Below are 16524 nucleotides of genomic sequence, written 5' to 3' on the forward strand. Positions count from 1 at the left end.
GGGGTTAGTTGTCTTATTGTGGTGTACAAGATAATGGATAAAGTGATTACACACATTTGTTATCCCAGCTAGGATAAAATTACAACTTTAAAAAGGCATTTGGACTTAAATGGGGCTAGCCCAGTGTGCCAGCTTGGTTGGACAAGTTAGGCCAAAGGGTGTGGTTCTGTGAATGTGGTACTGATGATGTGGGGTGCAATGTCCTAGATGGCACCAAGCAACTGCTTTCATCCAGGCAAGTGGAGAGATTCCCATCAAATCTCTGACATACCTTGGTATGTGACACAAAACCATAGCAGTAAAAAAATAAAAATCCTTTCATGGATAATAGAAGAATTGAAAGTCTAAGGAAAAAGTTAATAAAAGTTGCCAGAAAAAGAATATTGAAGATCGAGGATTGACTAGTTATGACCTTGTGCATCTGCCAGTGTGTTAAATCTAATCAAGATCATTAAATATACCAGCACAAAAAAAATCCTCTATTATTTATTTTGGAGTGGAGTACCCTCCATCCCAGCCCAGAAGCCAAGCTTTTAATTCAGTTCCAAGCCTACATAGAACAGAATGCACAGAAATACCAAAACTAAAATATCTATTTAACTAGATTTTATGTTTCAGTATTGAACAAGAAATGTGGAGGAGAGGCAAAGGGTGGGCAATAACAAAGTTCAAAAATTGTATTGAATGGTCATCAGGGCGAAATGTTAACTCTCCACACATTTTGGCTGACCTGCTGAGTATCTCCAACCGTATTTTTTTTGCCCCTGAAAATAAATCTCTTACATGGGGACTTTGAGGTGGCAATGAACAGTTTACTGATCAGTCCATATATACAAAACAATTAGTACCTGAAAAAAGAGCAACCAGAGAACTGGGAAGATTATTCAATTGTTTTGGAGTGAGGAAGTGAAGACATTAAGACAATTAAATTATGCTTCCAGAGCTGACTGGAGGGGAGATGGAGAGAGAGGGTGGACTTGGGTCACCAACACCTCATTTAGTTTTGGTTATTAGCAGGTTGATGATATTCAATAAACAGATTTTAAGATCATGGTGCTCTGCAATGCAGATGAGGGGGAGAAACAAGTGCACTGGTGTACCCAGGGCAGATTGAATTACATTGTTTTCATCATTTTTCGTGACATTGAGATTAGCAACTCCTTGCAACTGGAAAGTATGATCATACACAGTTGCGAGTGATGTAACATTTGTTAATAAGTCTATGTAGTAGTCTTCCAACATCACCAGTTCAATGCAGATTCTGCTTGTCACCAATTATTTCAAAATAAAAATGAAGACACATTATAGCAGATTTATCAGTGTAAATGTTTACATTCCAACAATTATAACACTGACCAATGCACAGATATAATAGACAAATATTCTCAAAAAGTTTCACATACTACCTCTGGGATTGTTACAGGGGAAGGATCATAATAAATTGTTAAATATTTTTGCTAGCGATATATATTGGAGTTTACAATGTAAGCCTTTTCACTGTCGTCCCATGGAAGTAATTAACGTAATTAGAAAATAATGTTCACAGACATCCATTTAAGATCCCTTAATTTTTTAACAGGTTGTCTCCAGGTTCATTAAGCTTGCCACCTCATGAGGGTAAATATGGTGGCTTCCAGCAAGCTTGTTTCAGCACAAATGCCTTGATTTATTCAAGTGCACTCAGCCACGCTTTTAACAACAGGGTTTGTGAAAGAATCAGCAACATTGGAAGAATTAATTCCCAATTTAAAATTGTAACATTTTTCTTTATAAGTACTTGCAAAAAAATGTTTCACCTTAATTGCTAAATTGGAACAAACATAATTTGTTTTACTCACTCTGTATTCCTAACAGAAATAAGCATACATTTTTTGATCAGACCAAAAAGTAAAGAGTGCACGGCTTTGCCAATATATTATGGATATGGACAATGCAAGGTTTCAAAACAAAATAATCTGGCACTAGACTTATAGTAATTTTCTTAACGTCAGTATTTTCACATTCTTCACTTCTTCCTTTTCCACAAGGAAATTAGAATAGTAGGTGGTACCGATTACCATCACCCATAGAGTTATTGCCCAAATCTCCTGCACTTAAATCAGAAGATTTTAGGTACAATCTTCTGTACTTTTATAAAAATATTAAAGCCCCTTAACACTGTGCCATTTAAATTATCTTAGATACAGCTCAGTTTGATGTCACATATGCTTCCTACGTATGTTATCCTTGGCCAAACAGATTACCAGTGCAGTATGTATGAACATATGCAATGATTGCTTGCTGAAGCTTTTAAATTAGTCCCAAATGATCCTGTTATTGTGAAGACGAAAACAGTCAATTGTCAAAGATTGTAAATCTGAAGCACCATATGCTCAGATTTAGACATTCATAGATTAGAAGTTATGATACAGTATGAAGTTGTGCGCCTTGCTTTTAAATCTTTATTACTTCTTGGTTTCCCTGTAGAGTCAATGACTACCTCAAAGTAAAAACCAGTCAGCCAAAGCAACAAAAAACATTTAAGTGGTTTCAGTTATCACATTCTCTTCAGTATTTATGTGTTCCTGCATCCTATAATTAAGTGAAGTATTTTTAAAGGTGTCAGTTAAAATCACAGTAGCATGGGAGCAGAAACGAGACCGGCCATAAATTGTTTCCAGTCTGGAAATCTTTATTCTGACCTCAATGAAACACAGGTTTGCCATTGAAAGTATTATTTTACCTAGTGACAGAATTAGTTTAAGATTAAAAACGCTACTGATTAGAGAGGAATGCCTAAAACTATTGATTAATGGTCATTTTATTTACAGTAATACTATAGCTATCATTGATTGACTGATTTAATTCAGTAATATGAATTGTTCAAATTAGTATTTTTGCCTATTATTCAAGTATGGTTTAAGTTCAGTCTATAATCTAGTCAACTTCATTCATATACTTCGCCAACACAAAATGAATATTTTCAGTTTCTTTAATACAATCCATTCAAGTACCTGTTCAATTCCTGTGCTAAGGTCTCAATTGAAATGCAAAAGCTGAGACAAAGCAATAAGACTGATTTCCTGAAGTTCAAACGGTTTTAAGCATACCTAGTACCATGCAACTGTGTAACCATTCAACCTGTGTAACCCACCTCATTACAGACCTTGCACTTTAAAAGAAAATGTCTCTAACTGTACATTGTAACTACACTGTAACATTATATTCTGCATCAGATTTCATTTTCAATGACAATCTGTTATATTTATGTATGGCTTGATTGTACTCATGTATATTGTGATTTGATTTTATATTAGGATAGTACGCAATGTTTTTCACTGTATCTTGGTGCAGGCGACAATAATAAACCAATACTAGTCATTATTCACTCCTGCCTAACATGTGCTCCTGGACTTTAAAAATGATATGGACTTGGGATATGTAATCAAAATAAGATACAAGGCTCTGATCTAATTATATTGTAGATAATTTAAAGAGAAAAGTGAAGCACGAATTATGTACAATATCAAATCATGGAACGTTAATGGATGCACTGCACTCTCGATCCAATCATCTATGTGCTAGTATTTCCAATTGTCCTTGCATCTTACTTTACCACTGGAAAACTGATGGTGCTGAAGCAGAGATTTGGCTAAATAAGAATACATTTGAATAAAGAAAGAAAAATAAAAGTTGGTCCTCAAAGTAAGAACCACGAGAGAGTAGAAAGCATCTCCGTGCAACAAACTCACAGACAATCCAAGAAATGGTAAGTGCACAAGGCTCTCTTTGTAAATTTGTGCTGTGACAATTTGCATGTGCTGTATTACAGTATTAAAATATACATAATCCTAAAGGTGGAATAGCATTCGGAGGATTGCCTAATACAGTGAAAGATCTAGTTAGCTTGATTGAACATTAAACAGCATACAAACTTCACTGTATCAAATCACATTATTCACCAAATTGTTCAACCTGTCAAAAAAAGACTGGGCTATATACCTCTTTGTAAAGGGGACCAGTTTTCTGTTTGTTTACATTATACCGAACAAAAACACACCAGGTTTGTACCTTTGCTTCCCGTTATGCTGCCTCACCATAGATGATAGGATTTTGCATGTTTCTTAACAAAGGGGTCACTTAAACAGCTGGTCAAATAGGGCATTATTGGTTGGGTGTTTTTGTTTTAATTGTCTTTGTGCTTGACAGGTGTTGGTCACACTGTTGTTCAGCCATAGTGATACACAAAGTCATAGCTGCTTGGCTCTTTAGGAATGGGAGGAGGTGCCTCTGGAATCTGTATGTTCTCCAGGTCCAGCAGTCGTAGTTTAAGTTCCATACTCAGCAGAGTATCCAGATCATTCTTGGTCAGTTCACTAGTCATTTCTTTTCCCAGAAGGGCATTAAGTCCATCGGTCCAGATACAGTACTGCAGAGAACACAAACAGAGTGTTAAAAAGAAGCAAAAGGAGCCAGAGTCAGTTATACAGCATGGAAACAGGCCTTTCAGTCCAACTAGGCCAGAACTAGTCCCATTTGCCTGCGATTGTCCAAACGATTTTTAAACTTTGTGATTTTACCAACCTTTACCACAGCTCGTTCCACATACCCACCATACTCTACTTGAGAAAGTTGCCTCTTAGGCTCCCTTTAAGTCTTTTCCTTAAATCTGTCCACCATAGTTTTAGACTTCCTCCCTCAGGGAAAAGAGACTGTTATTCACCTTTTCTACGCTCCTCGTAATTTCATACATCTCTCTATAAGATCACCCCCTCAGCTTCGTACACAACAGAGCAAAAAGTCCCAGGCTATCCAAACTTTCCTTATAACCCATATCCCTGCAAAAGGCGCAGAGCCATTGACCACGGAAAATGACAGGCTCAGGATTTACGCATTACCATAGTGTGCCTGCTTACAAAGTTCACTGACCACCTAAGCATGTCCCAGACTGAAGTACTATGACATTTGCTTGAAAGTGGTAAACTGACAGTAGGGGAGTAGAGAAGGGGCAGGAGAAAGATAATGGCATGTGCTTTGACTATGGCAAAACGATTCCTAGGTATTCAAAGGTTATTAAGCAGCATTTCGAAGTCTCTCTGTTGAGTTAAAGAGAACACCATGATTCGGAATGAGTTTTCTCTTCAAATGCATGTTCTGTCAAACTGTATATTGAGCAACAGACACTTCTCAAAAGTAAAGCAAATTGTGCTCACCTCATACTTGTTTGGAGCAATAAAGTTTAGAGCTTCATCTGGATCGTGTAGGATTGAGAAAGCCAATTCTTGGACTTCCTGGAAAAGGAAGTGGAAAGGGAATGAAAACTGTACACAAAGTTAGGCGTAGAAATGAATTGACATTTATGTAACCTCTGCATTTCTGGTCTGATCCTACAATGATATTATATATCAAACAGCAGATCTCAGATTTTTAAATGTGAATTCCAATAATGTAATGAACACCATAATAATGCTTCATCAAATTTAAAGTTATTGCATTATATACAGAGCAAGATAATCTTTTCCCAGAGGGTCTATGCATTTCTTAGGTAGGACATAACAGCAGTGTCCAGTCTTGTTGTGAAGTGTAAAATCTCTATTTTTAGCTGGGACACACACACTGCATTCATGCTTGTACATATAGAGATTATGTTGATGTATGCTCAGGGGCAGTTAAAGATTCATACCGCCAATTATAAATCATCTGTACTATAAGACTTAAAATATCATCTACAATTCTCATCATCACCGCGTAAATAAAATTGCCAATAAAAGGTTATGAAAATGATTATGGTGTGAAAAGACTGGATTGTGAGGAGTGATAAAGTAAATTGGTCATGTTCTTGCTAGAATGGATATTAGAAGACTACATGCTTGCTGTTTTTATGATTCTAAAGGGACATCATTATATAAATAACGAGTTAATTCACTGTCTACAGGGCAGTGGCAGCAAATACATAGCCTAGGCTTTTAAAGATTGGAGATGGCTAAATAGTCAGGCAGGGGGAAATAGAAATTGAATAACATTTGAATTAAAATGAATTCAAAAATATATTTGAATGAATGTAGTCCAAGAAAAAGTCTTCATAGATTGAAGTATTTGCTATTGACTAGTTTAAGTGCAAATCAAGATTTTTTTTCTCTCCAGAAATCACCATTTTAGGATACTCCGAATAAAGTTAGACATGATTTATGGTTATGTATACAATTCTTGAGGAAAATAAAACAGGACACTCTTCCGAAGCTCTCCACTACCACAGCTTTCCTCACTTTGGCTAGAGCTGATGCAGAACAACTGATAGAGGTGAATAATCAGTCAACTACTCCATTATCACCATCGCAAGATTCCTCGTGTGATAAATAAACTGGAGGGACCTTAGTCTTGTTTCATCCAACTGTTGCCATATTGGTATACTTTAAACACCTACAATGCTCCTATCCAAACACAAACACACAAACACACAATGTACCTTATTTTGTTTCAGGGCACTCTTCTCTCTCATATGGGGACAGTCTTTCCCAGTTACCACAGCTTTAATATCTGCAACAGGAACTAAATAAGGAAAAAAATTAGATGGTGCCCCCATCTTGATATAGATTAGGATGAACAGCGTGTGTGTTTTCGACTTTCAGAAGTCTTTCAGTAACATGCTGTTAGACAAAATTACACATTGGATAGACAGTAATAAACTGGCAGAGATTTGTCAATGGATAGAAAACAGTAAATATGTTATTTTCAATGGTTGTGAACAGTGCCGGAGGGCTCAGAGCTGGGTCTCTAGTTATTCACAATCTATATCAATGATTTGAATAAAGGGACCAGGTGAAATAGACACAAATATTCTGATGATATATAGCCGAGTGGGAATGCAGGTAGCAGGGAAGATGGAGAGGGACTTCAAGGATGTCTAGACTGGATGGATAGATAAGGAGGTGCCAGATGAAATATAACAGAAACATTATAGTAGAAATGGAAAGGCTGCATGTTTTTCAAAAAGGCAAGAAATCAAAAGCCATTGGGGTGTAATCAGACCGTGACAAATCATTAAAAGTTTACACAAAAGGGACAAAATCAATGCGATGGCAAATTGCGGATGTCTTTATTGCAAGAGAAGTAAAGATATTTTACTGAAATTATACAGGGGCATTTTGAAACTGCACCTAGAATATCAAAGGTAGACACAAAATGCCGGAGTAACTCAGCGGGACAGGCAGCATCTCTGGAAAGGAGGAATGAGATGCTGCCTGTCCCGCTGAGTTACTCAAGCATTTTGTGTCTAACTTTGATTTAAACCAGCATCTGCCGTTCTTTCCTACATACCTGGACTATCAACCTCTGTCTAGAAGAAATGCTGTTCATAGAGAAATACAACCAAAATGCATCTGACAGATTCTTGGATTAGGCAGTTTATGCCATGGGGAACATTTAAGCAGAATGGGGCTATACTCTCAAATTTAGAAAAAGAATGGTAGGTGATCTCATGGAAACCTACAAAATTCTTTCGGGGCAAGCCAGGATAGATGCAAGGTCAATGTTTTCCTAGGATAGGATGCACAAAACCCAAGGCTAGTGAACTTAAATCTATTGTTGGCAAGATGCTGGGGTCTACAATTGAGAAAGGAAAAGCTGGTCATTTAGAAAAATGCAATACATTTAACAACAACATCATTTTATGAAAGGAAAATAGTGTTTGACAAATTTTGTAGTTGGTTGAAGATATAGCAGAGTCAATCAAGAAAAACCTGTAGATTAATTTCCAGAAGGCATTTGACAAGATGCCACATAAAAAAACATTGTGTAAGAGCTCATGTTACTGGGGGAGACATGTTAATGTAAATTGAAGACTGATTATCATGAATAAATGGGTCAGAATAAATGTAACTAATAGAGTGCTCCAAGGATCAATTCTTAGCCCTCAATTATTTACAATCTATATTAATGACATTCGGCAGGGTGGAGAGCTCACGGTGTCAATTTGCTAATGACATGAAAGAAATTAGGTGGGAGGTTGTGATGAGGATATTTGTATACTGTACACGGATATAGATAAAATGAATAATAATGGAATTTAACTTGGGAAAGTGTGAAGTTCTGCACTTCGCTAAGAGGAATCTAATGGCGGACTATGATCCATATGGAGAGAGTTTGTAAATAAATACTGAGGTATCCAGGCAGGTGCAGCAAGTGGTTAGGAGGGCATTTATTGCAAGGGAGTTAGAGTGTAGACATACAGAAGTATTGTTAGTACTGGGCAGGGTACTAGTGAGGCTGCAACTGGAATATTGCATAGTTTTGGTCTTCTTATTAAAGAAAGGATGTACTAGCAGTGGAGGCGGGCCAGAGGATTTACTGGGTTACTTGCTGAGATAAGAGGGTTGTCATTTATGGCGTGTCAGTCAGTGAATAGCTAAAGAAGATGGATTTGTATTCTTTGGAGTTTAGAAGAATGAGTGGTGAACTTAATTGAAAATTACCAGATCCTAATAGTATAAAGGGTAGATGTTGAGATATTTTGCAAGTGGATATTGATACAAGATTGAGGGTGGTTATTTAAAAGCGAGGTTTGTAAGAATTTCTTCTTGCAAAGGTTGGTGAATCTCTGGAATTTGCTATCATGGAGGGTTATGGAAGCTGGATAATTGGAGGCATTTAAAAAACAAGCAGATAAATTTGACAAAGATTGGGGAATAATGAGCTATGGTGAACTGGCATAGGAAAGTTGAGGCTTGGGACAGATCAGCCATAATTGCAATGAACAGGAGGCAGGCTTAAGGGGCTTATTGGCCTATGTTTGTTCCTATTTTCTTGTGTTCTTGTTTTTCTTGCGCACAGTTGAAAAAAAGCAGTCGGCCACTCTGAACAAAGAGAATAGGTTTCTTCCCCCAGAGGCAGAATCTTTTGAATTCATAGCTTGAGGCTGTAGAAGCTCAGTCATTTAGTATATTCAAGATGGAGGACATTAGATTTTTTTTTTAGATGTTAAATAAAGAGATTGGTGCAGTAAAGTGGTGCTGGGGAAAAAGAATGATGAAATGGCTGAACAGTCACAAGGAGCCACAAAGCCTGCTTCCATTTATTATGAAGAAAGATACACAGCCCTGTACACTATTCCACTCATGTATGTCTGCTTACGTTTTTCCTGCAGTGACTCAAAGGCCACTTCACCTTGTGGGTTCTCGTCCAGGTCTCCATAGTGCAAAACTTTATGATTGAGAGATAGTCGACAATACCAGAACTTATCTGTGGAAAATAGTAGAGGAAGGAATAATAAGAACAGGCCAGGGCACGGATATATTTTTCCCCACCCCTCACCCCACACACACAACTCCATGAACATCACAACCAGGTATCCCCAAATTACTACAGTTGCACTAATTAAGATTCACACACAAGAATAGCTGATTAAATTCTGCCATCTAGCATTAATACCAGAGAATACTCATGGCCTCCACAACCTTCCGTGGCAAAGTCAATGGATATTCTTTAAGGCACAGACAGAGTCGAGATCGGGTGGCACGGTGGCGCAGCAGTAGTGTTGCTGCCATACAACACTTGCAACGCCAAAGACCCAGGTTAAACCCCAACTACGGGAGCTGTCTGTACGGAGTTTGTATGTTCTCCCAGTGACCTGCGTGGGTTTTACTGAGATTGTAACTACCATCAAGAACAGTTCTTGCCACTTCAGTGTCACATTGCCTCAACTGGCAGGCAGCTGGCGAGTAAATGCACACACGACCAAAAAAACTCACAGGTATTTACCATTATTCATCAGGTTTTCTTATCTCATTTCAGATATAATTAACAAAAATCTGAAATTTCTAGAAAGATTCAGCATGCCAGGCAATGGACCTTGAGACCGTCTCAAGCAAAAGAAAAGAAACAAATGGGGTGGCACATTGGCACAACAGTGGAGCTGCTGTCTCACAGTGCCAGAGTCCAGGTATGATCCTGACTATGGGTGTTGCACGTGCAGGGTTTGTACATTCTCCCTGTAACCACGTGTGTTTTCTCCAGGTGCTGCAGTCTCCTCCCACAATCTAAGGACATGCAGGTTGATTGGTTATAGTAAATTGCCCCAAGGATGCAAATGTGGGATAAAGTGGAACTAGTGTGCGGGGTCAATGGTCAACCTGGACTCAATGGGCCAAAGGGCCTGCTTCTGCACACTCGGAACTAAACCTGGGTCGTTTCTGCATTTATTTCATTTTGGACAGTAATGGTCACAGTGTTACTGCTCTGAAGAGCAAGGTGGGTAGAGGGGGGTTCTACAGAAGCACTGGAAGTTGTGTTATATAGTGATTCCATCAGCACCTGCCTGTAAAGGCACAGCTGCAACCTATTTTTAGTAAGGTAAAGAATGACACATCACATTACCAGAGAGCAGATGGAACCAGTCAAATGAAGGAAATAAACAAAGTACTACAAAGTGATACGATTAAAATATATCAAAAGCAGGCACAGTGGATAGGAAGACTGAAGAAGTATTTTAAGGAGCCTGACCTTACAAGGTGAAGTTAGAGAGATCAGAATGAACAGTGAAACCGCATACGATATTTATCTTTAACCACACAACTCACAACAGTTACCAGCAGTTAGCCAATACCTTGCCGCCTACGATTGCTAACTTTACGGAAACTAGTGCCCTCGCAAAGTCTGTTTAGACGCTGCTGTTTGATAAGCTCCACCACCTCGGGTTGAATCTTCTCCCGTAGCTCACTGAGAAGGGAAATTGAAGTCAGCATCAATGATGGAACCAAAAGTACATAGTTACATGAAATGTAGGAGGAACACTGTACATGTCAGAAACAAAAAATGCTCAAATTAACTCTGCAATTCTACACATCATTGTCTCTCAGTGATATCTTTTTGCTGTTGGGTTCTCTCATTATTAACCGATGATGTCCATGTTATATAACCATATAACAATTACAGCACGGAAACAGGCCATCTCGGCCCTACAATTCTGTGCCGAACACATTTTTTCCCCCCTTAGTCCCACCTGCCTGCACTCATACCATAACATGTTGAGGACCATTTTTGCCTTGAGTGCAATTAAAAGCAAAAAATGGAGTCATAAATTGGATTCAGAACCAATTGGAAAAGTGCGACCTGGCCTTGCTTTGCAAGGTGAAATCTCAAGCAGATATACATATAATGCAGTAATTGTTGAGCAAATCTAGCAGCCATTTTGCAATTCAAGCATTGCACAAGCATCTAATTAATGTATTCATTTCATTGTACTGAGCGAAAAAGGAATGCGAGGATACTCCCTGATCATCAAATATAACTGTGGGATCCAGAACCGCTGTGGGAACCACCATGAAGGTCCTTTGTATGAGGAGTTGAACATAAGCTTTTGGTATTACAGCACACTTCCAATGAAATACTGGAACATCAGGTTAATTTGTGTTGCAAAGTCTAGGAGCAACTTGGACATGTTATTTTCTAAATTAGGCAGGACAAGCAGACACCAACACGGCTTTGCACCCACTATGATCTTATTAAAAAGTAATGTGGTGAAAAGTGAAGTGGAGGTGACGTACATGATTGGTGGCGACTGGAAGTCATCCTGGCTCATTCTCTCAGACTGGCGCAGCCTCAGGATCTCGGAGTAACTCATGCAACGGACTTTATTCTTAAACTGATCCAGAGAGTTTGGCTTTGTACTCAGGGACCTTGTTATCTGCTCACGCACCACTTGCATTACCTGCCAAGATAGGAGGAGAGAATTAGAGCATTTAAAACACAAAGATTGATGCCCTCTGCGAACCATTGTTTCATCTCCAAGGTCACTGGTCACACCCCCTTCACCCCTCAGGCAAGAGGTATAGAAGTTTGAAAATGTATAGCTCCAGTTTCAGGGACAGTTTCTTCCCAGCTGTTATCAGGCAACTGAACCGTCCTCTCACCAACTAGAGTGCGGTCCTGACTTCCCATATACCGCATTGGAGACCTATCTGTAAATCTGACTTTATCTTGAACTAAATGCTTGATTGTAATCACGTATAGTCTTTTCGCTGACTGGATAGAACACAAAAAGATTCTCACTGTACCCGAAGGAACTGCAGATGTTGGTTTAATCCAAAGATAGACACAAAAAGTTGAAGTAACTCAGCGAATCATGCTGTCTGATCCGCTGAGCTTTTCTCTGTACAGGTACCTCGATACAATGACAATAATAAACAAAACTAAACTCATCTTGTTCTTTTCCTCATGTACTCAGCCAACTTTAACTACCACTCCAATTGGCAGCAGATTATATATTCTACAAACATTCCTATAGATTTATTACAGACTATTTATTCCTGGTTTACAAATTTACCAAAAATTGAATCATTATATATTCGCCGGGGTACACAGACTTTAATGTTTGAAGAATTATTTTCAGGTCAGGCTGTTTCTGGCACCACTTTGCACATGACACACAAGCACACAGAGGCCCCAGGGCATGCAGAGTGCTGTCTGGTCCCCATTTGACGTCACATACATAATTCTACAGCAAGCAAGGGCTGTGAGAATATTGACATCTGCAGCTAGTTTGGAGGTCAGTCAAAGTTAGCAACCCTGAATGAACAAAAGCCAATGAGTTTCTCAACCTCAATTTGCCTACTCATTCATCTCCATGAATATGGCCTACAGTTTGCACATTCCTGCTACACACATCAAACCCCTCAATAATCTTATGGATCTCTTGGGTCTTCATCCAGTTTCATTTTCTGGGAAAATGTGCTCAACTCATGTTTTTTTTCCCCACAACTTTAATCTCTCAAAGAACTATCATCGTTATAATTCTATTTCACAAACCTCCGCTCAATTAATTAGTATGGAGACCAGAAATGTGTATAGTACTGTAATCCCGTAGATGTTCTTTGTAGTTGTACAAAAGATCAATGTTCAATAATAATAATTGCCACGAAGAGGAGCTCTGGGTGCAGGCCCCATGGCAGAGTGTAGCTCCTCATGTTTGGGTCTTCGACAGCTCTAAGCAATTGCCTTCAACACAGGACTGCAGCAGGGATCAGAACAGTTTCTGTCCAGCATCTTAAAGATGAATATTGAAAGACAAATATTTGTGGAGGCTTGCCACTTTGATTTAAAAGCAATATTAATATTTTCAATTTCTTTCCAGCGACTCAATGGACTTCTACTTTGAATTTTTTTTTTAAATCTGTTCACATGTATATTAGGGAAACCACTTTAATTTCTTGAAGTCTTTCAAAGCTTTCACATGATGCACACTGCGTCTCTTTGCCTTTCAGTCATCATCTACACTATCCCATGACCAGTTTCTGGCCCTGCCCTCTACAGTACAGAAATTGGTAATTGTTGGCAAGATTGATTTTTTTTTAAAAATTAGACAAGATTGCACATGTATCTTCTGCTCCTCTCAATTCCACACCCACAGCATGCATTGACAGATATGTCCATCCTCTCACTATTAATATCTAGAATTAGAAATATCCTAAGTAATTATGTCCAATTTAGGATCACTCACCACAACTAGTCAGCGATGTTTACAGGCCAAGCAGTGCGACTTGCGCAAAATCCTACCTTGTCTCCAGAACGCGATCCGCATGAACAATATATACGAGTGTTGCAACTGCAGCAAAAGAGAATGTGCTTGATCTGGTTTCACAGAGTCTGGAAATCTGCCAGAGCACCTCAGTTTTTTGAAATATCATTGGCAAAGACTTCTGTACATGTGGGTATTTCTCAGCTGTTTCTGCAAGAGCATTTTGTGTTAGAGTCAGTAAATCAAGCAATCTGTGTCACAGCAGGGGTAAATATACAAGCCAAACACAGGTGCAGAACACTGCAGATCAGAGTTTTATGCTGAAACAAGGGTTATACTTGAAGGTTGAGTTTTGAGATACAGCATGGAAACGGGTCCTTCGGCCCACTGAGTCCATGCCGCCCATCGATCGCCCATTCACACTAATTCTATGTTATCCCACTTACGCTAACCTACTAGCACGCACGTCGTTGAGATGTGGGGCAAATCCGAAGCATCCGGAGGAAACAGACATGGTCACAGGGAGACCGTACAAACTGCACACAGACAGCACCAGAGGTTAGGATCGAACCCAGGTCTCTGGCGCTGTGAGGCAGCAACTCTACCAACTGTGCCACCCATGAATACCAGGAAGTCGCAAGTTATGATCCATTCACACGCAAGATCACAAATGTTCATTGCCAGCATCAAATGGAAGATCTTTTAAGCTTTTAATCTTGCCGAATTAGGCTAATTGCTCTGTAGCTATCAGATTTAAGTTTTGCTTTTTTTTTTGATTACCAATTACTCCTCGGGTAGGATTTCAGAAAGTTTTATCTGCCAAAGAATTCAGTTTCTTTCTGACAGTTTTCTTTTCTTGAATAACGCAATCAGGCATGTTAGATGACGAGCAAAATTATTTTGCATATACCCCTTTATAAAAATTAATATAAAGAATTCATTCAATATGTTGATCAAACATTCACCTTATGCAATATCTTAAGCATTATGTATATCTTAAGAAATCAGGCTCCAGCTGAGAAATTCAAATGCAGAGCAAGGCAATGACAAACCAGCAGACCAGTTCAAAGGTTGAAAACACCATATTTATCTTGCATGTTTAAGAAAGAACTGCAGATGCTGGAAAAATCTAGGCCAGGGTGCAAGCTGTAAAAAAGGTAGACAAAAAAGCTGGAGAAACTCAGTGGGTGAGGCAGCATCTATGGAGCAAAGGAATAGGCGACGCTTCGGGTCGAGACCATTCTTCAGGGCAGGGAAGGGGAGGGGAAGGAGGGAGAAAGCAGGGACAAACTGAAATTGGAGGTCAATGTTCATACTGCTGGGGTGTAAACTACACAAGCAAAATATGAGGTGCTGTTCCTCCAATTTGCGGTGGGACTCACTCTGGCCATTGAGGATGCCCAGGACAGAAAGGTCGGATTTGGAATGGGACGGGGAGTTGAGGTGCTGAACCACCGGAAGATCAGGTTGGTTATTGCGAACTGAGCGGAGGTGTTGGGCGAAGCAATCGCCAAGCCTGCGTTGGTCGCACTGATGTAGAGCAGTTGACAAGCAGTTATCTTGCATGCTCATTCTTTATCAGCTATCACCGTCAGTCTAATGGCATGCAGTGTTGCTGGGTCAGTGCATTCTGCAAGGTCCATGAATTTGAAGACAATTGGTTGTTGAAAATGCAAATACAATACTACCTTACATATGCACAATGAACAATGGAACGAAGAACGGCAAAATATTCATTTATAACAAAATAGTTGATTCTTGAGTTCCATTATATTGTTTAATTCTTGAGATGTAGGTATTATTGACAATCCACCAGATATTGCCCATTTTAAATTGTACCAGAGGTGATGAGCTGCCACCTTTAAATGCTACAGTCAACTTGATAATGGTACTGATAGAGTTTAGTTGCATAAGAATATCCCAAAGTATTTTGCCCTAATAAAAAATTAGAACAAAATGATACCTGATACATTTCCATGTACCTGCTGCTCTCACCTTTATATCTGGTAAACGTCAAGAATATGGAAGATACACAAAAATGCTGGAGAAACTCAGCGGGTGCAGCAACATCTATGGAGCGAAGGATATGGAAGATGCTGCTGAAGAAGCTTCAGCGAGTTGCTACAGTACATCTTGTTGGTGTTACCTACTGCAGCCACACTGCCAGTATATCAGGAGCCAGTTAAGTTTTGTTTCAGTTGGTAGCCAGTTTAAGGCATTTTTGAGAGTTGCACTTATTCTGGCAGAAGGAGTGTATTCTATCACACTCCTGGGTGTGTTTCACAGATGGTGGAAAGACTGTTGACAGCCAAGCCATATGCTACAGGACATCCAGCCACAGTTTGCATGTGGCTAAAGCAAGTAACGGATGTTGACTGTGGGCAATTTAACATTGGTATTGCCATTGAATAAGTGGAGATGGTTGTTAGATATTGATAGCCTCAAAGTTGTCCTGCCTTGCTACACACAGGGATGGATTGTTTCACAATCCATGCAGTGATAAATGGAACTTTACTGAATCTTTTGTATTCAGAGAACATCACCAGCTCTGGACTTGTAATGCAATAAAAGCCATTGAAGAAACAGAACCTAGGTGCCACCCCATGAAAAGCCCATGCGCTGGTGTTGATGTGTTAAAATGGTTCTGGTTATTTCTCTTTGAGTTGTGTGAAACTCCAGCATTTGCACAGAGATTTACCCTCAAATAAAATTGATTTCAGTTTAATACTGGCTCAGAGATGTTACACCTGGTCAAACATTTACCTTGATAATAAAGTCATTAACTCAAGATGTCTCTGCAATTGATATCTGAACTTTTAATTCTGGGGGAACCCAATCTCAGAATCAATTACCAAAGTCATGGAGGATGTGATCCCTGAAAGGGGGCCAAAGATGTACTTAAGCACAATTAAATTCAGAACTAATACAGCAAACAGTAGTAGTTCTAATAGTGCTCGAGTAATTTGTTGAAACATTGCTGACACTTGGCACAGCCAATGCCAATTTTGGGAGCAGAGTGTTGACAAAAGGAATTG

General features: G+C 39.2%; 1 protein-coding gene across 3 annotated transcripts in view; it reads right to left on the bottom strand.

Annotated features, from left to right (window-relative positions):
- Positions 1 to 513: 513 nt before the first annotated feature.
- Positions 514 to 16524, bottom strand: part of LOC129707191 (engulfment and cell motility protein 2) — a 129158-nt gene continuing 113147 nt past the window's right edge. Inside the window, exons 18-23 of one of the 3 annotated variants that reach the window (XM_055652011.1) lie at positions 11520 to 11683; positions 10580 to 10692; positions 9109 to 9216; positions 6446 to 6528; positions 5193 to 5270; positions 514 to 4408 (exon numbers count right to left, since the gene is read on the bottom strand). In XM_055652011.1, coding sequence (XP_055507986.1) covers positions 4208 to 4408; positions 5193 to 5270; positions 6446 to 6528; positions 9109 to 9216; positions 10580 to 10692; positions 11520 to 11683 — 747 coding nt within the window. In that variant the 3' untranslated portion in view covers positions 514 to 4207. The remainder of the gene's footprint in view (positions 4409 to 5192; positions 5271 to 6445; positions 6529 to 9108; positions 9217 to 10579; positions 10693 to 11519; positions 11684 to 16524) is intronic. The other 2 variants (XM_055652009.1, XM_055652010.1) reach the window with 2 other exon arrangements.

This window comes from Leucoraja erinacea, chromosome 21 (genome assembly GCF_028641065.1).
Source record: "Leucoraja erinacea ecotype New England chromosome 21, Leri_hhj_1, whole genome shotgun sequence".
Taxonomy (NCBI): Eukaryota; Metazoa; Chordata; class Chondrichthyes; order Rajiformes; family Rajidae; genus Leucoraja; species Leucoraja erinaceus.